This window comes from Anser anser, assembly GCF_964211835.1.
Source record: "Anser anser genome assembly, chromosome: 9".
In the NCBI taxonomy this organism is placed as follows: Eukaryota; Metazoa; Chordata; class Aves; order Anseriformes; family Anatidae; genus Anser; species Anser anser.
This window is the reverse complement of record NC_139729.1, coordinates 23,309,817-23,334,484: the sequence shown is the minus strand read 5'-3', so window position 1 is coordinate 23,334,484 and position 24,668 is coordinate 23,309,817. Positions and strand designations below refer to the sequence as shown.

The window sequence follows — 24,668 nt, the reverse complement described above, 5'->3', positions numbered from 1 at the left end:
TCTCTCACGCAGTGAATTCCGCATAGTGCATTCAAAACAAAATCTCCTTTGCTTTGTCAACCACAAATAAGGTCAGCAAGGTAAGTTTGAGGAAAAGCAAGTTTCTAGTACTGTGTTAGAACAGTAACAGTAACTGTGTGATGGGAAAGCCACAGGTAGCGGGTAAGATCACAACTACTGCAGTAGTTGAGGGAGTTTGTGCCATTAGGAAAGGCAGCATACAAATAATGCGCTAACAGACACTTTATATATCCAAAATCCCTCAAGCAGAGGGGGGTGGATTGGGAAGGAGAATGCATGCAGAGCATTGCCTTTGGGACTTAGTTACTTTATCAGAACGCAGGTGGGTCTGAAGCTGAGGCATAACTGAAAACACAGGCTTGGACTGTTGTCTAATATATTTTAATAGTAGGAATAATACTATATTAAATATTTAATAGAAGTAGTATTTTAAACATTATTATTTTGACTAATAAGCCAACTACCTTTTTTTCAGCCTTTACCTTTCTCGTGTCGTCCGCTGTACTGTGCAAGTATGTTGAACTTGGTACTCTGCTTTACGGGATTCAGAAAGAAGGACGAATTAGTAAGACTCTCCTTTTTTCACTTCCCCCCTTGGATGGGTAAAGCAATGTTAAGCATATTTTTCAAAATCTTCTTCTCTTCTGTCACTCGTAAGACTTAACTGTGTGTAGACCTTGTATCACAGAAGTGACTTGCTTTGTTTGTTCTTCTGTTTTATTGCATGTACCAAGGCAGTGATGTTTAAGGATGGTAAGAAAACTGTTTCTTTGCCCAGGAGAAACAAAACTGTTGCCCAAAGAAACAAAACTGATTTTGTCCACTTTTTTATTTGAGTGGCATTAAACTACAATTCAGTAGTGCTTAAACATTCGTAGATTTAGGCTTTTCAATAAGATCACATTTGCCCAATAAGGTCTTTTTTTAATACAGGAAGTAGTGTGATCAAGTAAAGTTTTGCAGATTTATTCAGGGCACTTGCTTCTATCATGCTATCAGGACTTTAGTTTTGACGTATCCAAGTGTAAGTATCTTATAGCCTAGCACTTTGCTTTTCTGTTTTGGTGATGCAATTGGCACCCAATTTTCCTGTTGGATGTCTGGGAATCAGTAAGATGGCACCACATCTTCATTAAGACAAAATAAAAATATATGAAGCCTTTGCCCAGTGTTATATTTGATAGTCAATTTGGATAGTCAATTGGATTCAAATTGGACATCTTGCAGTCTCCTTTGTAAACTCTGGCAAATGTCCCTTCAGGCCGAATTGCCAAATCAGTGAGGATAATGCACGTCAAATTTATTCTGTGTGACATGGTGAAGGCAATGTGTATGATGTTGATCATGGGAGCACCAGTACCTTGGGCAGCCTTTCTCAAGGTGTATAAAATATTTGTTTAAAAAAAGGGGAGGGGGGGGCGGGCAGGCTAGTAGTTCTTCTGTTGCATCAGCTGTTTAATGCAACCTCTTATCACTTGCTTTGTAAACTGTTCTTGAACTATTCTTGTACCTCTCTTGCTCCACACTGTATTTCAAAATATATACTTTAAACTTTTGTCTTGCTTTTGCAGGTTAAGCTAGTGACCTTAGTTCATCATATGGGTGGAATTATTCGAAGGGACTTCAGCTCAAAAGTTACGCATTTGGTGGCTAACTCAACGCATGGGGACAAATTCAGAGTATGTAAGCTTCAATTTGTACTTCATGGAAACTTTCAGAATTTACATCTTGTAAACTGAGTCCTTGAATTACTTTTCAGCTTGTAAGTTACTGGCTTTTTTCCTCTACCACCAGCAATGACTTGTCATTGCAAGTTCATCTCCATCTGGTGTTGAGCTTTGACTTTTGTTTCTCTCTTAGAGATGTAAATAATTTTAATTTCCTAAATCCAAAAATCCACCCTTTTTTTTTGCCAGCTCACAGGGGAAAAAGTTGAAAAACTTTGTAGTCTCTCTCAAGTAGTCATGGAAGTTACCTTTGGAATAGTCACTTCCTCTTTGATAAAAGCAGGCTGGGATTTTCATCTTTGTACAATTTATAGGAAGCAGAAAAAGACTGCATATTCCACTGGAACTGGAATTTGTTTTTATGTAACAAAATAGTGCACTTCTGAGTAAATGTCAAAATAGCTATTGGTCCTACCTCGTAGACATTGAAGAGTTAATACACTTTAACTTTTAGGTTCTGCAACAAGAGATGATTCTTGAAGGAATATGTTTGCTTTTTGGCAATGCGTATCTTGAGAAGTAAAAGCTATGTTAAAATTTTTCTTGGCATGAAAAAGACTTAAACGGAAAATTTGCTTGTTACAATTTATGTTCTTCCTATTTTGTAGATTGCTGTAAGCCTTGGTACTCCTATCATGAAAGCTGAGTGGATTTATAAGGCTTGGGAGAAAAGGAATGAAATGTAGGTGTTTACTTTCCTCCAATCCTGAATTTACATCCTGTTCATTTGTAGTGTTTTGAGCTTATATTTAAATAGTGACATAGCACTGATTTAGTAACTTTTTAAAAATTTCTTTTCTTCTCTCTCCAGTGATTTCTGTGCAGTTGATGATGACTTCAGAAATCAGTTCAAGGTTCCTCCTTTCCAGGATTGCATGTTAAGTTTCCTTGGATTCTCTGATGAAGAGAGAGCTAACATGGAAGAAATGACAGAAATGCAAGGTTATTGTTTATCAGTGCTGACCTGTGAAAAGAATGGGGATTATAGCTGATAAATATTTTATTGGTACTAATGTCATTGAAGTTGAAATGCTGGGCCATGAGTCCCATGAATCCTAAAGCATTATTGAAGAATCTTCAACTTGGAAAGCTGGAAATTCATTTTTTAGATGTCATAAGTTCTCATAGCTGTTGAAGACTTGTTGAAACTTCCTAGGCTGATTGAAATTAGGCAGTTTAAAAGGAAATAATTACAGGATGCTTGAAGGTGTCATGGAAAGCTTGCAACTTTGATATGAGGCATTGCTGGTAAAACTCTTGATTGGAGGTGTTTTATCTGTTAGTGTGTTTATCTGTTAGTGTAGTATGGTATTAAGAACTGCATAGACAGTCATGATATAACAGATAACTTACTGTCTCCAGTCTTGCAATGCTAGAGCATGCATGCTAGAGAAATGGGAATGGAGCAAGCTTGTAACAGCAAGTCATCCTCAAAACAGATGGAAGCTGGCTAATTTTGCCTGTTTTCTCACTCCCTGGCCTTTTTACCTAAAGCTATTTATAAAATTGTGATATGTGCAGGTTCTAGCTTGTGGATGTAGAAAGTATTCCTGCCGCCTTCTTTGAAGAAACGAGACAAATTTTTCAGAAGATTATTATATTTATTGCTAGACATGCTTTAATGTCCTCTGAACTGTAGGTTCTCTTGACTCTTTCAATGTGTACTTTGCTACTGTATGCTGTATCTTATTTCTTAAAAGCTGTCCACTGGTTATATATGGGGTGTTATGTAAGTTCCTCTCTCCTTGTCTCTTCTGTCATAAAAGCTAAGTGTTATAAAACTATCTAGTGAACTAATTTTTAACAATATTCTTCTGTCTTGCTGTTTTACTTCTTTCTATTTTTTTTACCTAGGCGGACATTATTTACCAGTTGGCGATGAAAGGTGTACGCACTTAGTGGTTGAAGAAAGTACAGTAAAAGATCTTCCATTTGAACCTTTAAAAAACCTTTATGTTGTAAAGCAAGAGGTTAGTACTTAAAAGTCCTTGGAAGAATATTTTGTTTATACTACCCCATATGTGAGTTACATTTTTTTTCAAATTAAGTCCCATGTTTGCATTTGGTGTGCAAATCGTGTTAATACTATATATATTATTTTGAATACTTTTAATTTTGTGATTTTTAATGTGTTTCTTTTTCCTTTAGTGGTTCTGGGGAAGTATTCAAATGGATGCCAGAGCTGGCGAGTCCATGTATTTATTTGAAAAGGTATGTTGAACTCCTTGATGTAAGACACAGCTCGTATTTCAGGGTAAAATTAGCATGTGCAATAGTATGTGTGGGGCCAGAGATTAATTTTTTAAACTACTATTTAAATTCCACGCAATCCATTATAAATTTAATATCTAGAACACTAATTTGGAAAAGCCTTTTCTTGTTTCCTGAAGGTTGAACTTTTTAGTCCAAACAGACAAAAAAATCCTAGTGTGATTTCCTATTTTTAAGAATAAAAATAGGGCTTTGTCTGCTTTCTCTAAGAAAAGTTGTTTTGTGTGTTTGTCTCTGACTTAACCTTTGCACTGAGTTGATCTGGAAACAGCAAGTTAAAACGTTTAACTGAACTTTCTCTTATTACAGTCAGAGAGTCCTGGCCTCAAAAAGTCTGTGTCACAGCTTTCTTTGAATACTCCGAACAGCAACCGTAAAAGGCGTCGTTTGAAAGAGACTCTTGCACAACTGACTAGAGAAACAGACATGTCACCTTTCCCTCCTCGCAAACGCCCATCAGCTGAACATTCGCTTTCTATTGGGTCCTTGTTGGATATCTCTAACACTCCAGAGTCAAGCACTACCAATGGAGGTAGAGTGGAAATCTGCACTCAGTCACACTGCAGTGTTTAAGAGCTCTCTGCATACGAGGGATAACGACAGTGATGGGGAAGTCTTACAGGTTTTGCTACAGGTTTCCTGAGTAATTCCAGGTTTTCTCTTTGGAGTGCGTAAGATGCAGAATTGAAGAGTTCAGACACAGAGGCTGTGCTGCCTCTTGTCATCACAGTAAGCATATTCAACAGCGTATACAGAGGGGAGGTATCTGGAGTTACGCTGCTCTTTTAAAGCAAAAGCTTGCATACAATTCTTAGACTGTACAAGTACTGTATATATAATACTTGTATACAAGGGGTAATGGTTTTAAAATAAGAGTAGATTTAGATTAGGTATTAAGAAGAAATTCTTCAACATGAGGCTGTCCAGAGAAGTTGTGGTTGTCCTGCCCTGGAGGTGTTCAAGGTCAGGGCAGATGGGGCTTTGGGCAACCTGGTCTAGTGGGAGGTGTCCTAGCCAATGGTGGGGAATGGAGTTAGATGATTTTTAAGGTCTTTTCCAACCCAAACCAATCTGTGATTTTTAAGTCACAAAGTAGTCTCAGAGGCACAGCCTATGAGTGATAATTCAGAAGGAATACAGGAAAGATTCAGCTGATTCTAAAATTAGCTTTCTTAGATCTTGCTATAACTCTTGTAACACCTGGTATGGAAGCTTCTATGTAGCATCAGCAAACAGTTTCAGGAAGTGCTACTCTGAAAACAACAGATCAGGTACTTAACTTTGTAGTAACTGTGACTGTAATTTGAATAAGGATAACACCTCAGTACAAGTGTGTACAGGTCTCTGCTGTCCAGTACGTGTGCAAGGTCTTAAAATTAATGGACTGTTCTAGGTCCACCTCAGCTTTAGCTTTAAGAAAAATGACACGCTTTTCTTCCCCGTTACTCCTGCACCAGCCATCTGCCTATGATGAATATTGTAAATTTTACATGTAGAGACTTATCTCAATAAATGATTTTGGGTTTTGTATCTAATGTAAGATGAGGCAGCTGAAAGATTTGCTTACATGGCAAAGTGAACTTAAAAAAAAAAAAAAATAATGTGCCTCATATACATATAAACAATGTTCAGCACCTAAACCCTTTTTTCTACTAAACATAAGAGTTAAGTTGCTGACCTTCCCTTTAATGGTTTACTAGCAGCCTAATAGTTCAGGACTAATTTTGAGAAAGGATGTGTTATTGTTATTCTATAATAAGGTGGTAATAGTCATTTTCTAGAAGGAGCTCTGATAACTAATGAAGAATAGCCTTTTCTAAAAAAAAAAAGCCTGTTGAATTCCAAAGGTTTTTGTCTTGGAGGGTGAATTTTTCAGGAGCTTTGAATTGTAATACAACTATTTTCTTTTGGAAATTGTTTCAACAGAAACACCAAAATCCTGTGCAAGGCCTTCGAAAAACTCAACTCCTCTTCCACTAAAGCAGTCTGCAAGATGGCAAGTTGCAAAGGAATTATATCAGACAGAAAGTAACTACGTTGATATTCTTACAACAATTATTCAGGTAAGCTGGTATTAAAGCAAGTACAGTTCAATTGTAGTACAAAACCTAGTATTTAGATAATTGTTTTCAACCTGTGATCTTCATCTTCTTAATGACTTGGGGCATGAAAGGTTGGTGAAAGATGTATACATTCTCATGTCATTTTACTGGCACATAAAATTATTAATCATAAAGGCTGGAAATTATAACTTCAACTCTGGGTTCTGCAGTGGGTTTGCAGTTGATACGAAAACCCAAAGCTTTGAGAAAATAGGATCTTCATGACTTTGATTTTTAAGATATTTGTGCATAGAGATGGAAGAACAAAAAACTCCACAAACTTATTTTTCCAAGAAGAGCAGTCTATCAAACAACTTCCTAGAAGCGAAGCTCTTCCTCTAAGTTTTTCACTTTGTTGCAGCTTATTATCTACCTAAAGAACAAGCCAAGGTGTGTGCGAGTAGAAAAGTAGATAAAAGGGGATTATGGTCTAGTAATGTTACTGAACTTGTGTTAACATCTCAAAACCACTCTTCCATAACATGCTCTTGCCAAGTAGGAGCAGAATGTCTCAAGATTGTGGCTGCAGAAAAGTATGATCTAAAAGGCAAACACCATTTCTACGCATTTCTATATTCAACATATATATTCAATATATTTCAATATTCAATATTCATATTTCAATATTCAACATATTTCTAACACAACGCATGGAGGGTGAATGCTTTTTTCCTTGTCCAATCATCAGTTATTTCAAGTTCCATTGGAAAAGGAAGGACAACTTGGAGGACCAATACTTGCACAAGAAGAGATTAAGACTATATTTGGCAGCATTCCAGATATTCTTGACGTACACACAAAAATCAAGGTAAGCTGTAACTTTGCCCCACAGGGGAAACGATGATGCGGACTTCAAATATTTTCTTCTTGTGTTACATCATGTGTGCTGGATGGATACAGATTCATCCTGCTGTATTAAATTTACTGTTCAACCTATGGAGTTAAGTGTAAATCCAGAACTTACTTTAAGTTTTAACTTATTCATAAGCACCTGAAGTCTAAGTGTTGTACATATAACTAATACTGTCATTCATGAGCTGGCTTGTTCTTTTCCCATTTTAATCTTTCTTCAAGTAAGAGGCTTCTGTAACTGATACAAAATTGGTCAAAAGGGCCACTGGTGCCAAATCATAGTTTAGCTCTCACAAGTGCTTACAACAAACATGTTTCTATTAACATGGTAAGCAAGGACTCTTGGAAGAATAGCTAAAGCTATCAAATTTGTTTTCTTGATGCTTTGTTTGCTGTATTTTGGTTTGGGTTGCAAGCTCTCTGCAGGTAGAAACCGTCTATGAGTCTCACAGCAGATTGCAATGCAACTCTTCATTAAATGCAGTCATAAAATTTCCTACAAATAATAGTTTCTATTTGTCTGTTTTTCACAGGCTTTTAAAATAGATAAATGTTCAGAATATCTTTTAGTTGTTGGGATCCCATCTAGTTAATCACTGACAGATGCTGATGTGGACCTACAGTGATTAGGAGAGGAAAGTAGAGCATGCATGTCCAGGTGGCAGCTAGCATTCACCTGTTGCACAAAGTCACTTATGTGTAGTGTGGCTCTGTTTCTTTCATTTTTTGGTGTAATAAAGATGAGAGAAGTGGCAGAAACATGCTAAGAATACTAATGGTGAAACCTTTCAACTTAAAGGGAATCCTCGACTTCAGCTGTGCCCTCCTATCCACATCATTAGCTGACAGTAAATAAGCTTGATCCTTATCAAGTCAATATAGGCTTAACAGCTTGCTCTCACTTTTCTTGACCCGTGGTGCACTGAGTGAGGGGAAATGTACGTGTATTCTATTTGAATCCTATCTTCTGTTATGGACTTAGAGTCCTGTATTAATTTATCACTTAGTGACAGTTGGTTTAAATGTCCTCTGTGTGCACTTTAATAATCATTTGGGATATGCTCAGTAGGGTGGTGGATGCAGATTTGTTTTGTTGCAGAGTTGGCTAGTGCTGACACACTGCTAGATTCTGAGTGTGTGGGTTCAAAACTATGTTTGATAAGTCAGATGTGTTTTGCTATCATTTCTTAATAGAATTAAGAGGGTTAATGTGGAGTTGTACAGCTCTTAGGATTGCCTGTTTTATTGTCTGTTTCTTTGACTGTTTGACACAACACTGGTTCCATCTACAGCTTTATGCAGCTCACATTGTTATTTTTTTCCTCCCAATCCTTGCATGTAATGTAGGAAGACCTGGAAGATCTTATGATAAATTGGACTGAAAACAAAAGTATTGGTGATATCTTTCTTAAATACGTAAGTTTTTTCTTTTATGCATTAGAACTATGAGCTATTATTTTACCTTATGAATAATTCATTTGTAGGAGCTAGCAAGCGCACAAGTAAAGCACTACTGAGTGAGGAAGAATGCTAACTTGTATCATTGTATTTTCTGTATCAACTTCTTAGTTGAGTTGGCCTTGACATGGGTTACTTATGCATCATCTAACTCAACTAATAAATCTAAGTGTATGCATGAGGGAGTAAAACTGTAGTAGGTGTGGCCTGAAAACTTTTTAGTGAAGAACTAGAAAAACAGCTTTTTGCAGGAACTTCCTGCATTCGCTCTTGAAGAGTTGAAATGTGTGAATAAGGACTCCATGTTTTCACAAGTACATAATGTGCAGAACAGGAAGACTAGGTCTGGGACTGCAGTGCATTTTAACATAATAAGTCTGCTACATATCTTGTGCTTCTGCTGACTTGATCATGCTGAGGCAAATAGTATTTGGCATTCAAACATTTTCTGTCTGAGGTATTGCTTCTTGTGGTTTAATGTCTTTTTTTAAAAGATGATTGCATGCACCGGAGAAAACGCCAGTCTGAAATTTCCGAAACTTTCACCAAAAGTATCTTGCTAGATGAGAATCTGCCTTCTACTTGAGAGCTGTTCAGCAGGTTCTAAGACTGTCACATATGTGCTTGTTTCTGAGATTGGTCTATTTCATCAGCAGCATTGAATCTTGAACATCTGGCATGCAAAAGTGTTTATTCATGTTCATATAACAAGTTGAGTTTGAAACACTTTTTTATTATTTATTAAAATTTGCCTTTGAGCAGCTTCCTATGGCTCGGGGCATACAGACATATGTACAATGCTACATAATATGTAAAGCAGAGCTATAACTTTTTTTATTTTTCAGTCAAAAGACTTGTTGAAAACATACCCTCCATTTGTGAATTTCTTTGAAATGAGCAAGGAGACTATTACTAGATGTGAAAAGCAGAAGCCAAGGTTTCATGCCTTCTTGAAGGTAAGTGTCTGCAGAAATAAGTCTCTGAGCAGAACTTAGAGGCCATCACCAAGTATATTATTTAATGCACTCAGTGAAAGAATGTGAGATTGTGGAAGCTTGGAGGAATGTTGAACATCTCTTGGTGAGACAGGAATAGGGAGGATTTGAACTTCAATCCCTTAAGCTCCTCATAAGACTCTTACGAAAGAGATCCAAGTTCCTCTTTTGTTACAGCTTCCAAGCTAGTTTGATTATACGCATCCATTGCTGAAAGAGTGCATTCTGATTGTAGCCTCGCAAATACATGCCTTCTCATTCCCTTTATTGGTCCCCCTCCCTGTGCTTAAGACTTGTATTTCTGAAATAGCTTTTAACTCCCTTTTGGCAGCTGTGAAGTTCCAGGGCAGTAAGATATCTCAATGTTCTTGTGACTAGCGAATGAGAACATAACTGTGGAGATCTAAGGGAGAGACTACATTCAGAGAAAGAATTGTCTGAAGAGTCTTTGCACTCTGGACATTCCAGATAAACACTCCTAGTTAACCACTAGGGCAGCGTAGCTTTAACTCCTCCTCTTCTGTATCCAACAACCATCTCAAAAAAGGAGTAATCAAACTAACAGATTTCAGTTCTTGTTTCCTGAGGTGCCAGGAGTTATATCTACATACTGATATTTAAAAGATGGAGAAAAGGCATAAGAACACAACCCGATGTCCTCTGTCTCACCACAACTTAGTCTTAGCATCCCAAACAAGGACTTAAAGGCTGACGATATGGACAGTTTTTGAAACTAATCATTCTGAGCATGTAAATCAAGTGATAAACATAGTGTAGGTTGTCTGAATGTCTTAACATGTCTTTTAACGCTTATCTGCAATAAATGATTCTGGAAAACTTCTACTACAATGCTAGTTTTAAGGAAGACAACTTTTCTCCTGTTTAATTGGAAAAATAAGAATCATTTTCCTTTCTCCCCTTCTCTGCCAGATAAACCAAGCTAAACCAGAATGTGGCCGCCAAAGCCTAGCCGAACTCCTTATCCGTCCTGTTCAAAGGTTGCCTAGTGTTGCTCTACTATTAAATGGTAACTAGTGTTGTTGGTTTTCCTTACTAGTTTGTCCATGAAGTCATTAAAACAATGACAGTGGCTGCTTTTGGCATGATTAGGAGTGGCTTCTCACATGAAACATACCCATTTCAGAGAGTTGATCATGCTTACCGGCAGTCAGCAAGACAGCCCTTTTAAAATTGGCTAATAACAGTAGTAACGTGAGCATAACATCCAGTTAAACTACCATTTGGAAGCTGCAACCAGAAGTGCTTTGTGTCATGTGTGTAAGCTGACCATCGGTGTGTGACTACATTTGAAGACTCTTAGGTGACTTTTAGTGGGCTGTAGTGGTAGTTCATGGGGATGAAATAGGTATGAAATTGTTTTACCTCCCAAGCAAACTGGGAAACCAAGAGTTAGGAAGACAGATTCTTAAGATGATTAGGTTTCTAAGGATATAAAAATTGTAATATTTTTAATTGTAGATCTGAAGAAGCATACAGCAGAAGAGAACCCAGACAAAATCACTCTAGAAAGAGCTATTGAATCACTAAAGGAAGTGATGACGTAAGTGTTACTTGTTCTATGAAGCTGTTAGATGTTTAGTTCTATTTGTTTCTTCAAAATTGCTGTAACTGAGAGTGTTGTTACCGTATGCTATGTAAGCATACATAATCCTATGTATTCTTCAGAGGGTGGTGACTGCCATGATTGCCAAAGGATTCCCCACCTGATGAATGGGTGGAAGGGAAACAAAATATTAAAGGCTTCAGAAATGTGTGGTTTTCCAGATTGGTCTCCATTCTGCTGCTGCTTTCTTTCTGTACCAGAGCCCTTGAAGGAGGCTGTGGCATTGTTACAGTGTTCCTACCTGAGGGGCTGCTGACTCCCTGCCCCTGCATGAAGCTGAATGTTTTGAGTTCTCTGTTCTGTTCCAATTTTTATTTCTGTCCCCTCCAGAGTGGAAGAGATGCTTTTATCTTTCAATCTTACATATATGCATGTTTCTACTGAAAGGACATGTTATTGGTGGGAGATTAGTTTGTCTTGTGGTCCCATATTAGCTATTCTTGGCACCATTTCACAAGTTAATTAGCTTAAAGCTGAAGCTGTTCAGATTATAAGGCTCAGCTCTTTTGAAATGTAGCATATGTCTCCAGCAATGAAGCCTCCTGTATTAGTTGTGCAAAAGTTTCTTTTTTTAACAAGTTTGTAATCTGTAACTCTTGCATTTGCTTCCTGGCAAAGTGCATGCTTGACCTGGGGGGTGAGAGAACCGTAAAATGTGCTATGAGGAAACTGAATTGGATTGGGGTCTAGCTCCAAATCTCTTGGGTGAGGAGGGAAATTATGTATTATGTAATGGTATGCCTGCTAGTGATGACATGACAAGAATATTCTAGTTCTGAAGTTTCCTATACTTAGCATATGGTGCTTAATAAGCGAATGTACTTGCTTTTTGTTTTTTTCTAATGCTGCTGTGCAAACTCTGAATGTTCAGCCTCATTATTTTTGTGAGACTTAAATGCAGTGCAATCACTTGTAGTTGCTTGATACTGAAGATAAATATAATGTGCTTCCCTCAGACATATTAATGAAGACAAGAGAAAAACAGAAGCACAAAGGCAGTTCTTTGATGTTGTCTACGAAGTTGACGGATGTCCAGTAAGTAACTTCTCTGAAGCTGCAGACCTGTAAAAATGACTGCTCGCTTGTATTGCTCCATCTGCAAAAGTATGTGTAGTTAGAATGCAATGGTGCTGTTTTAAATAGATTTCCCTGTTAAGTTGTAAGCAAGTAGTAATCCAGCCCTCGAATTAAATGCTTAATGAGCTTTTTGCTTCTATCACATAGGCCAATCTCCTGTCTTCTCACCGAAGCTTAGTTCAGCGTTTGGAAACTGTTGCTCTCGGTGATGACCTCTGTGACAGGGGAGAACAGGTCACGCTCTTCCTGTTCAATGATTGCTTGGAGGTAAGATTACTGTGTGAATACTTCTCATGAATTGAGTTATAGAGTGCTTGATGCAAGATGTAAATATAAACAAGAAAAAAATTAAGCTTTGAAGCAGAATTAAGGATGCTCAACACATCCCATGTTACCTTTCTAGGAGCTGTTGTATAAGCAACACAAGTAACTGGACAGTTTTGGATGGTCTTGCAGTCAGATCAAAAAGCTGATACTGAGGAGCTATGGAAGGCATTCTTGCCTTGGCAAGGGAATTAACGCTGTTTTATGGAAATAAGACCAATATCTCTAACACATTATAAAAATTGGCATCATAAATGACTGATGATTGTCTTGTCAGTCACTAAACTTTTTTTGTTAATATGCGCAGGAATCTCAGATGATGATTAGAGTAGCGTTTCTGCATTGTATGCCAATGTCTGCTCTCCTCTGAGCAATGAACTATATTTTTTCCTGTTTAAAGCAGAACATCTAATTCTCAACATATTAAATTGCTTATCTGCATAACATTTTGAGTGGTACTAATAGATGAAAAAGCACTGGAGTCCCTGGCTCAGCAGGCTGTTGTTGAAGTTTAATTGTACTTAATGTGAGTAAATAGCGGACCTCTGAGATAGGGATGTATGTGCTTTGGCTACCAAAGAAAATAAAAGCCCATATATCAAGTGTCTAGAGTAACAGTGTGTTAGGAAGGTCCGGAAAGAAAAGTAATCTGACTGTTTTGGAGACTTCTGTGGAGAAACTGAGGTTGTAAGTGACAGTCTTTGAACTCCCTGTTACTGTCTGTGGCAGGAAAGAACATTGGGTGGGCGCTCTTCTTAGTCTTCATAGAAGACCAGACCTAAAATAATCCAAAAGCAGTGGTTTAAGCATCACTGGGAGACAAAAGCTTGTACTTGTAACTAGTGATGAGCTCTTCCTGGGAGTAAAGTTCAGAAAGAGTGGTGAAGCTGAGTTAAGGAAGGAAAGGAAAATTAAAACAATTCCATTAAAACCTCTTGACTTCTATAAAGCAGAAGCTACTGACAATACCCTACATAAAAAACACCTAAGATACCTATGTTATAATGCAAAGTAAAACTGACGAACCTCCCCTGTGAAACCTTCTCTGTGCCTGTATGCATGAGCAACAGCAAGTAATATTTCTGAGACAGAACGTACCACAGACTAAATTAATTCATTAGCATAGATGTTGTCTTCTCTGTTTAAGTCTAGACTGCCTTACGGTAGGTAGGTTTTTGAGTGTCCTTGCTTGTTCTGCTAGGTAGAATTGAGGTTTGTAATGCAAAATTGCTGTCCCTCTCATTTTTTCAGAGGTGAGGGTATCGCTGCTAAGTAACAAGTATTGCTGTGCCACTCGAGCTGTTGATAAGGGACTCTTAACTCAAGATTCACTAAAGATTTCTGTCATAGAGTGATGTAGCTCTCTAAAATACTCTTCAGAGTATTCTTCTGTAACAAGGCTTTCTGTGCATCCCTGTATTCGCGAAGGTAAGAGTATAGAAGGCAAACAAAACAATGGCAATAGGCTTTCTAACTTTAACTCGTCTTCTATTTAACTGCAGATTGCAAGGAAACGTCATAAAGTTATTGGTGGTTTCAAGAGTCCCCATGGCCACACGAGGCCTCCTGCATCTCTCAAGCATGTTGTTCTGATGCCTCTCTCCCAGATCAAAAAAGTCCTAGACATCAGGGAGACAGAAGGTCTGTATGTTTTAAAATGCCATGATAGCTAATGAAAACTCTTGTTCCTAGTGTAAAGGATGAAGGTTTGCTGTCACGGGACAGAATGCTAGGGCATATTTATTGTATGGTGTGTTAGGTGTGAGATTTTAGTATGAGCTGTTCAAAGCTCTCTGTGAGCTTCAGAATTCCTTGTACTGGTATCTTGTACAAGGCTGAAGACAGGCTGCTGAATTGACAGGACTATTAGATGGCATTAGCATAAGCCAGCCAAATGGCGATATGAATTAAAAGAAATATACCTGACAGCTCTGAAATTACCAAAAACAAATGAACAAAAACACAACAACAAAAAAAAAAACCACAAACAGATCAAACAAAACAAAACCCCCAAACTTTAGTCCAAAGTGTTAGGCTGACCAGCTACAAGAACTGTTGCTGTGAAGCTAAATCTTTGTAACTGATGATAATGATGCTTAGGAGGAGCTATGCTTAGCAATTTAGGAGAAAGATTTAAATGACCTTAATTTCAGTGTCTGCTTTGCTGTACTGAGGCCTTAAGGGTTTCACTGAAGTAATGCATCGCTAGACCGGTTGAACTGATGCTACAATACTCTTCCAGCCTTGCTAGTGACTTCTTCCAAAGAAGTCTAGTCAGAATAGTTTCTACATCTAGAAAGATAGATTTGGTATTTCGTTTTGGGTGATAGTATGCTCATCACACTTGTTCTGCTTCTGTTCTTTTAAGCAGAATGTTATGTCTGTTTGTTCTTTAAATGTTCTCTAATGTAGGAGCCCAATAAAAAATAGAAATGGCAAAGCAGGTAGGTAGTAAATGTATAGCTTACCTGAATTTTTAAAAGGTAATTTTGGTCTTCTCTTTAAGATGAATTTTTAAGGAGAAGCATTTTTAATTTATGGTGTATCAGTTATGAATTTATGGTATAGCACTTATGTTTACTTAGCAACGTGGGTGATGGAATTCATTTATAAGCATTCCATTTAGTATTTCCAAAGAACTTTAGTACACAAATCTTGAGAGAGGTCAGCTACTCTAACTTACAGGACTGCTTTTCCAGTGCTGCTTTTCTGAATTGGTGGTGATATTTTTTTCTTAACTGTTCATCATGCCTTAGCTGCATCTCCTATAAACTTTCAGCAAAAGATTAATTTTCTGCTATCAAGTGAGCTGTGTTTGTCAAGTTTAAACAATAAAACTTCTGTAACCTGAACACTTGAATGTCATATTTAGTACTGACATCTCTTGTTGCTATTTCCTGCCTTACAAAATAGGGTAAATGTTTTCTTTGTTCTATGTCAACTAAAAGAATGATCTGTCCAACATTTCATGAGTTAAAGAATGAGATTGATATTTACTGCTGTATCCAGTAAAGGTTGAGTAGTCTGCAGACTACAGCGTACAAACTATTTGGTGAATAAACAACTGACTGCAACCTCCTTGATGAAGGATGCAGACAGAACTCATAGCGCTTATGCAAGTGATACAACAGCTATTGTGCAAGTAAGTCCACGCACTAAGTCATGTTTCCTCTAAATCTAGCTCCAGGTAGATGGAGGGTTAACTCTTTAGAAGGTTACCCCCACAATCCTCAGGGATGGCGAGGCATATGAAATTAAACTTTTTTTTGTCTTGTGTTTGTATGTGTTTTTTTCCTTAATTTGTAGACTGCCACAAAGCTTTTGCCTTAGTTGTGCGGCCACCTACAGAACACAACAACAAGCTACTCAGTTTCCAGATGACAACTGAAGAACCTCCTAAAGAAGACTGGTTGAAAATGTTGTGTCGGCAGGTGGCTAACACAATTTGTAAAGCAGATGCAGTAAGTTCTCTGGAGCCATGATGTTGATTGGAAATACTTTGCTCTGTTTGGCTTGAAGTACAGGAAGCTAAAGAACTTGTTAATGTTCTAGGTGAAGTAGAGCAGAAAACATTTGTGCTAGCATATCTTCAAGTGAGTGGTTTAAAAAGTGGAAGAGGAAGTAGCCTGGAAGTTAGTCTCTGCAGAAGCTAATAAGTACTTAAAATCAAGACTCACACCCTTCCCCCATCATAGATTAATGATTTATAGTTTAAACTCTGCACTGCAGATCTTCAGTAGAAGCAGGTCTAAATCAGTGTCTTCAGCTTGCTTTCACTGTACCTTAGTGTATCTTAGTTCCACTTGTAACTTCACCTAGAGACACAGGAATATGAAACTTGACTTTGATATTTTTTTCTTCCAAGTATTGAGTAGGAAAAGCACTGATTCAGAAGTTTTAATTTACTTTAATCTGTATCAGTCACGTGTCTTCACTCTCGATTCTGATAAGTATAACACAAAGGGGTGGAAAGATGTTTTGATAGAAATTTAATCTGTGTAACGAGCATTTAATTCTTGCACAGGACATTCAGAATCATGATGACAAATTGCAACCTACTATGCTCAATTCTGTTTACTGTAACTTCTGTAATTATTGCTTTGTAGCAACTAATTAATACCTTTTTCTTGCTAATTTAAATGTGAAATCGAATGTTAGGTTTAGCATGCTTCTGTTCTTCCCTGGTTTTCAAGAACTGTGTGTGAGAACAAGATAGCATAGCGTTGCCACATGGTGGCAGTAAAAGCTTTAACTACTTCTTTGTTAGGCACTAGGAGTAGCCATACAGCTTGCTATTTGGTGTCCTTGGGAGTTCTCAGAACGTTTTTAGGTGAACTGTCTCTTCCCCAAATGAAGGAGTAAAAGCAAAAAAAATCCCAGCAACTGTGCACTCCCATGATATACAACCCCCCCCTCAAGTTTTCCTGTAAGTAGCTATTCAGAGATTGCTTTGCACTCTGACTTTGCAATCAGATTGATTTGCAAATGCTAAAATTTGAGTGAGGCATGGAAGGAAAAAAGCAAAGGCTATTCTGAAACATCTGTTGGGCTTAAGGTGAAAGGTTTAGTCTTAATGTTTTACAGCTGGAGCTGTCAAGATTTCACTTAGGAACAGTCTTATGTGCCAGTGAACCAGAAGGTTATGTAGTTAGTGCGACTTGCCAGGCATGCTTCAGAACCACTGCCTTTGCTTTGGTCAGCCCTGAACTTGAAACCGAATCAAACAACCAAACATGAAACTAACAGATGAGGTGGTTCTGTAAGCTGACTGCGCTAGTAGTCAATCTCATGGAATACCATTAATGCAAGTAACTGTTTAACTGTGTGTTAAGAAGAACGAGGCAACATATGCATACAGAGAGATACGGCAATTAGAAACCTCTTAATCTGACATCATGAGCCAAAAATGCTATTTTAAGTGCTGATATGTGTCAACCATTGTTAAGACTACCTTTTGTCTGTAGGAAAATCTTATTTATACTGCTGATCCTGATTCAGTTGAAGTAAATACTAAAGATATGGACAGTACTTTAAGCAGAGCATCTAGAGCAATAAAGAAAACATCAAAGAAGGTGAGTTTTACTGTAAAACACTATCTTTGTAGAATTTTAGTCAGCGAATTGCACTAGTATTCCTGTTTTCAGGTGTTTTGTAGTACTTATGGCAGTCACAAGAAAATCTGAATTAAAACTTAAGTACTTAAGTTCCTTAAAGACAGAAGGTAGGAGTCTGGGTTTTGAACTGCCTAGTTTTGGAGTATTTTAGGTATTGTGGTCTTAAATCCTATGTAATCTTTATTTCTGAGTCTGTTATGGAATTATGAAACTTAGTTTAGTATTTTTAACCTTTTAAATACTGAAAAACAGACCTCAACTATAACTTCTTTTAGTATATTGAATGGCACCCTAAAGCTGCATGTATTTATCCAAATTTGAGTACCTTTAAAAGCAAGATGGGTATGGAGTTTGCATGTGCTATTAATAAAATAGACTTTGAGAATGTAAGAGAAGTCTTGAAGGCTGATCTCCGCCTGTATGTTTTCCTTTTTGTATGGTTTAGCTGCTCTTAACTAATTGAAGTGTGCCCTATTTTGCTAAGAGGACCCAACTAGGTGGCAGGAGGAAGGCTGCATGTCTGCTCCCATGTTGGCTGTGCTCTGGGCCTGGTTCTAGTTAGGCTTGTGGAATGTGAGAGGGGGGTGATATAAGATGAAGCAAGGAGAAATCTGTTCTCCATTCTTCTCAGCAGACTTTAAGCTGTCTTTCTGTGTTCAAGGTAATATGGTTTCCTAGAAAAACTATAGAGGCTACTGTAGCTTGGAAGCTGCTAAAGACAGAACTGAGAGCAATTTAAAGGAGGGGGGCCTGACTGCAAAATGCAAAGATGTGGGGAATCCTAGTAGACTAGACCTTATTTTGACTCCTCTCTTAATTTTCTTAAAAACTTCATCATTTCCAAACAGAACTAAGAGGAGGAGGGGTAGTGGGGAACCTTAAAAATAAATCAGAAGTGCTTGTAGACTCTTTTATTTGGTTTTGATATGGTCATATTAAGGAAGAGCTACCATACATATTTGACTCGAGCCTGTCCTACAAAGGTTCAAAACCTGAATGGTAGCTTATTGTAGTAGTTATTACATCCTGTTTTTTGTCATAGTTTAACAGTGCTTGTCAAACTCCCCAGGTTACAAGAGCATTTTCCTTCTCAAAAACACCGAAGAGAGCTCTTCGAAGGGCTTTAATGTCACACAGTGCAACGGAAGGAAGAAGTCCCAGTTCGGCTAATGAGAATTATATAGGCAGCCGCCTGACCAGTGCGTCGTCATTAGCAGTAAGTGATTTGGCCGTGGAGGCCAAATAAGTAACCTTCTTACGACCACTGTTATTCTAATATCTGATGTTGATCTTATTCTAACAATTTCAGTGATCCACAGTGGAAAAAAGCTTAACTATGTTCACAGATGTGTTATTTTCTGAGCAAAGCTCTTTAATGAGAAGGCTTTCTTGCTGAAAGTGCAGAAAAATCTGCTGTATGTACCAGAAACTGGGATTTGCCTTGTGCACTTAAGTTGGGGGGAAAAAAGCTCTTTTTGTGGAGATAAAATATGTATCCTCTTCTGAGCAAGCAAGAAACTGAATACACTGTAAGCTGGTTCATAACTTCAGTTCTGGATAAAATATACAAGTGCGGTGGTGTCCCCTGAGTAGTGTCATGAAACCATTAATTGAAGCAGTGAGATAGTAGACATCCTGTGAAACAAATTGGGAAGGAGGGGTAGAGAGCTATAGATGTTTCAGCCTGAGAGCCTTTAAAAAGGCAAGAACTATTTTCTTATACATGTTTAAGAAGACTTGGTAAAATGAAATTTTACTCTAGCTACTGCAACTCTTCTGCTCTGCATGGCTTCTTATTGAAGCTCTCTTCTGCTACATTAGCTCAAACCCAGTTTTCTAGTACTGTCTGGTATATCAGACTTAAATTTAGAGGAATTTTTCATCTCTTATTCTAGTGTTTGTGTAAATCTATGCTGAGTAAACATCTTTGAGGTCTGTAGTTTGTAGGACAGAAAGCCGAGAAGGATTTCCAAAAGGATTTCCAGTGTATCTTGCTACTAGTGCCTAATATCTGTGTATCTTAGTACAGAGATAAATCACTATGTTCGAGTGGCCTTTAAATTGTACAACAAAGCTGTATTGCCATATTCCTTCCCACATGAAATAGGCAGGGAAAATACCCCAGTGGAAGTGAAGTTGGGTTTTTGGGGCAGGGAGGGCAAGAATTAAAAATCAGAGCAGCCCTATCCCAGTTCTCTGTAGTGACTTTCTTCTTTCAGTTATGATCATTCCAACAGTTATTTTTGATTTCTAATATTCTATTTTGATACAGCACTATCTCATTTTTCACGAAAATGCAAGTCATGTATTTTTCTATCTCTGCCCCTCTGCACATTCTTTTCCATAATGATGGGAATTTTGAAGTAGTAGTAAAAACTATTTTCAAATTCCAATTCTCTATAATTTTTGGACCTCGGAGTAAGCTGCAGCTTGGCAGCAGAGTATATGGGGTTAAAAACACCACAATATGAAATACAAATCTCCCACACTACAGAATTTACATAAAACTCTTTTGATTGAATCATAAGGTTGGGTTGGAGTAGAAATATATCTTGCGTTTTTGTTTTAACATTAGCTTTTTGTATTATATACAGCATAATCAACAAGAAATGGGGATGGACTTCAGTGTAATGAGCAGTTTTTAAAGAGGGAAAAATGAGATTTTTGATTCTGACACCAAGTTGAGTAGCAGTACAGTTCCCGGGTAGCACACTAAAGCTGTAGGAAACCTGTTTGAGTCAGCTTAGCAAGCAAAAGCTGTTATTCGAACATTGTTTTATTTAAATAAATTCCTGGCACTGTGCATTTGTTTTTTTACAGAAAAAAGGAGTAAAAGAAAATCAAATAAGCTTATATTCCTGGGTGTTTTCTTCTTTGGACTAACTCTTGAACCCCTTCCTAATTGTAGATTGCTTGTTCATCTTCTACATGCAGCCTAAACGGATTTGTCAAATGTGTTAAATGTTCATTGCTCCAGTCCTGTTGATAGGAGCTGTCAAAATTCCAGGCCTTGACCTGTGCTGTGTCCCAGCTCTTCAAATAGTCATCTATCAAATGCAGAAAAAACGTCTTCCAACCTGGGAAAACTAAATGGTCATGCCCCGGATAGATCATGTCCTATCCGTATTATCACTACTACTTGCGGTGGTACTGGAGATGATAACCAGTGTCATGCTGAAAAATTCTGTATGTCAAATCCTGACTGTTAATGCCTACCTTGCTTGATGTGAGCATCCCATCCTGATTCCTGTAAATTTATATGAAATGGTACAACTAGCTTTGTACCACTGTAGTACCACAAAGTGGATTAAACGGTGTTGGGTTTTTCTTTGTCTTGTTCTAACGCACTCTGGGTTGGAGTCAACATGCACGCATGGTCTAGTGCTATTTCTGGGTCTGATTTCTGGGTCTGAATGCTAAGTTAATTCTTCAGGAAATTGTTTTAACTTTTAATTAGGAAAAATCAGAAATTTGCTTTAATAGCGAACTGCTTCTTGTTTCAATTCAGTTGTGTCCAAGCAGCAGAGTAGCTCACTGACCAGAGTTCTCAGGACTAGTATCTTCACTGCAGGGTGGTGGTCTTGAACAGCTGATTTCACCTGTGGTTTTAGCTTTTTGTTCCTGTCTGTAAATGGAAAAAATATCCTTATAAAGTATCGAAGTTGGATAGGTACTGCTATATAAACAGGAACATAGGATTTAACTTTCAAATATCGCCTATGACTGCAAATAGAAGACATGCCGTAAACAGACGTTAGATTTCATAGTGAAATGGCATGTCCTTATCTGCTTAATCTGCTTAAAATGTTGCTATTTGAAAGATTCTTGAAGCATGCAGCTACAGCGAGTTACCTAACTACCATGACCACGCTGAAAAGCTTGTCTGTGGTATAAAGAGCAGCGGAAGATTGCTTGTGAAAGTATTTTAATGACTAATGTAGAAATATAAAATCTGAGCTGATACACAGAGGCTAACTTTTAGTGCTGTATATTGATGCATGAGAGTCACTACAATTTTAAGTCCCAGAAGCAGCCTGTGTTCCTAGCACCAGAAAAGTCGGCTTTCTGCTTAGCTTGTGCATACACAGGTGCAGTTAAAGCAAGCTTTGACAAGTCTGATGTTCTCTGTAGCCAAGAAGGTATGTGTTCAGCATCTAATTTGGGGCTCAAATCTAGTAAGAATACAGAAGGTTGTAGGGTATGAGGGGAGCCCTGTTTCTTCAAGAGATTATCATAATGCATCTCTTATTAAATTTGGAAAGATTATTGCATGAAGTGTGATGCAAGGTGCACATTAATAGTTTAACTCTTCAAAAACACAAAACACATTTGTAAGTTCTGAATGTCTGGTAACAAAAGTCTTTCTTCCAGATTTTGTAATCTTTTGTATTCTACTTGCTTGGTTTAACTTTGCTATTCAGATTTGAATCATTAACTTCAAAAGCTGCCAGTCTTAAACATCTTTTGTACAGATAGCATAAGGAACCTATATATCAAGGTTGAAAAATGACTATTGCACTATACTGCACTACTGACATTGATTAGTAAATGACCAAATGTTTTTTTCCTTCTCAACAGGGTATTCCTTCTCCTTCCTTGGTCAACCTTCCCTCAATCTTTGAAAAGAGGAGTCATACGTTAAGTCGATCGACAACCCACTTGATATGAAGGAGGCTTAAAATGCAATGCTGTATCATGGTGACTGACAAACAGCTGGCTGTTCGAATGACCTGTTGCTGACATTAATGGTACCTTAGTCATTAGCACTTAGCAATGATTAGCAAAATGTTAGGTAACACTAAGTTAATCACAAAGGTGTTTTTAGCTGTATTGATGCAGATCATCTAATCAGTGGAATAAGTAACTTGGTCTTCATTTAAGACCCCTTGCGCAAGTTTTTCACTGACATAATGGAATCATTTTCTTTTATGGAAACTGGCCCCTCTAAGCAATAAACTAGTTTACCAGCTTTTGAAACAAGGATGTTGATCACAACTTACTGCTAGTTTGGATGACTCTCATGCTCGCCAGACTTCATCAGTTGGCTGAAGGCTCTAATGTTCAAGATGTTGATTTCTTAAATGGAGATGCATTATGAAGTATCTGACCTTTAAAGTACGACTGTTAACCTGTTGTACAGCTGCTTATTCCAGATATTTTATTATTCCAGATATTTTATGAACGTAGCTGTTTGTGAAGAAATAGAATTGAGTTTTTCTGACTATGGTCATCTGCAGCCTCACTGTAACACAGTGGTATGTTGTTGAATTTGAACAGTAAGCTTAAAGGCTATGACTAGCTTTGTCCACAAAAAGTGATTAAGAAAAAAATGACATCTTTGAGATGTAAGCTCAAGAAAAGTAATTACATTCTCTTGCATTACTAAGGGCTGTTTAAAAATAAACAATAAAAAAAACTTCTAAAAACTTGGTTAACAGCTCACTATTTAATGCATTGAGATTATTGGTGTGACATTGTAATCTAAGGGCCCAATTTTGGTGTGTTAAATTTCAGGTGTACTCCTAAGGCTTTTATCTGGCTTTCTCGTGTATCTGTGTTGTCCTTCATAACTACATCTCCTCTCAAGAGTCAGTATGATTCAATGCTATCTCAGGAACCATCTAAATAGATATGTATATTTCTGCATTTCTTTGACGGTTTAACTGTCCGTCTGTATTAGCAGGAGTTTTAAACTTCTGCTATCTTCTCAACCACCAGTGTCCTGTCTTATGTCTATATGTAATTAGTGATGTTTCTGAATCTGTCAGACTGTAAACAGTTTTTATATCTTTTTTTGCCAATCCAAGCGATGTAAATAAACTGGTTAAAATAACACTGCTTATGGCTTTGCTGAAGAGGATTTTATGAAAGTCTGCTGTCTTCTTGCTTAAAAAAAGTGTTGAGTTCCAGCCTACAAATGTACTCTAATAAAGTGTATAGCTATTTTTAATAAGGTATACAGCTTGGTAGGCCTGAATCTGCCAAACTGAACCTTTTATTTTCTTAATGTTTGCTATTCTACCTTCTTTCACTGGATGTATATCCATGGGTGTTTTGTCTTTATCCATTCAAAGCAAACATCTGAACTAAATATGCACTGACACTTATGTAATGAAATATCTCTAGGAAAGAAACCATTCAATAAATACTATGCTGAAAATATCAACCACCAGTTTTGGTTTCTTGTTGTTTGGAATGGCATCTTCAGCCTGCTGAATTCCAGATAAATGGGTTCTTGCAGAATTTCTGTTCTCTGGCTCATGCGACTGTTTTTGATCTTCTCTTTAACTGTAGATGCAGCTTTTACTTTTCATTGTAAAACTTTATGTAGTTAGTGTGTGAACGTAGGAGATATTTCACAAACTAGCAGCAGCACTATAATCCTAGTTCTAGCTCTGCTCAGACTTCCTGACGACTTAAGGTGAAGAACAAGTCACCTTCAGGGTGACTCTCCCCTCTTGCATTTTGGACACATCCTTACCTTAACATGTTATGTCAAGCCTCAGCTTCAGATTGAGATGACTTTTAAAAATATATATCTATAAAATCTTTTGTTAGGACTAAGAGAAAATAATGGCAGCTTAGTCTCACCCTCATTAAATGAGGTAATTTAAAGCAAAGTATTCATTAGCTCTAGCTACTGCTTTTTGTATTCATTAGCTCTGTCTGCTGCTTTTTGACTACACTCCAAGGTGATGCCACTCCAAGGTGATGCAGCAGCTAATTGAAGGCACGTTTGCTCCCAGATTTGTGAGTGTAGCCACCACTGTGGGTCTCAGGTTTGTGCTGAAAGCCCTTAACTGCTTTTTGGATATTGGCTGTTCAGAGGACCAGCAGTTTTTCAGTGAGACAGAAGTGAAAACTGAGATCTTTAGTTTAAAGATAAGGTAATAATTCATATGCTTGTTGATTTGACCACTTTTTTCTCATTACTTCCTCAATCTGATTACCTAGGGCAGTGTAACAAGTCTTTTGAATACGATACAAAAAAGGAAGGAATTGCCTGGTCAAATGTAGCAAGGGCTGGTCATGTTGACAGTGTTAGAAGTTTGCTAGCAGAGGGGGAACTGCTAGTGAGTGAATACCTCTACACAGCTGATAAC

At 37.6% G+C, this 24,668-nt stretch overlaps 1 protein-coding gene across 2 annotated transcripts in view; it reads left to right on the top strand.

Annotated features, from left to right (window-relative positions):
- The window catches only part of ECT2 (epithelial cell transforming 2), a 28,230-nt gene extending 4,499 nt beyond the window's left edge, over nucleotides 1-23,731 (top strand). For both annotated transcript variants that reach the window (XM_083848869.1, XM_083848868.1), the window contains 20 exons: nucleotides 497-586; nucleotides 1,593-1,700; nucleotides 2,357-2,430; nucleotides 2,560-2,690; nucleotides 3,603-3,718; nucleotides 3,897-3,959; nucleotides 4,329-4,551; nucleotides 5,946-6,082; nucleotides 6,810-6,929; nucleotides 8,321-8,389; nucleotides 9,277-9,387; nucleotides 10,357-10,453; nucleotides 10,906-10,987; nucleotides 12,007-12,085; nucleotides 12,275-12,394; nucleotides 13,954-14,092; nucleotides 15,758-15,912; nucleotides 17,416-17,523; nucleotides 18,635-18,781; nucleotides 22,144-23,731. In XM_083848869.1, coding sequence (XP_083704995.1) covers nucleotides 497-586; nucleotides 1,593-1,700; nucleotides 2,357-2,430; nucleotides 2,560-2,690; nucleotides 3,603-3,718; nucleotides 3,897-3,959; nucleotides 4,329-4,551; nucleotides 5,946-6,082; nucleotides 6,810-6,929; nucleotides 8,321-8,389; nucleotides 9,277-9,387; nucleotides 10,357-10,453; nucleotides 10,906-10,987; nucleotides 12,007-12,085; nucleotides 12,275-12,394; nucleotides 13,954-14,092; nucleotides 15,758-15,912; nucleotides 17,416-17,523; nucleotides 18,635-18,781; nucleotides 22,144-22,233 — 2,259 coding nt within the window. In that variant the 3' untranslated portion in view covers nucleotides 22,234-23,731. The remainder of the gene's footprint in view (nucleotides 1-496; nucleotides 587-1,592; nucleotides 1,701-2,356; nucleotides 2,431-2,559; nucleotides 2,691-3,602; nucleotides 3,719-3,896; nucleotides 3,960-4,328; nucleotides 4,552-5,945; nucleotides 6,083-6,809; nucleotides 6,930-8,320; nucleotides 8,390-9,276; nucleotides 9,388-10,356; nucleotides 10,454-10,905; nucleotides 10,988-12,006; nucleotides 12,086-12,274; nucleotides 12,395-13,953; nucleotides 14,093-15,757; nucleotides 15,913-17,415; nucleotides 17,524-18,634; nucleotides 18,782-22,143) is intronic.
- Nucleotides 23,732-24,668: the final 937 nt, after the last annotated feature.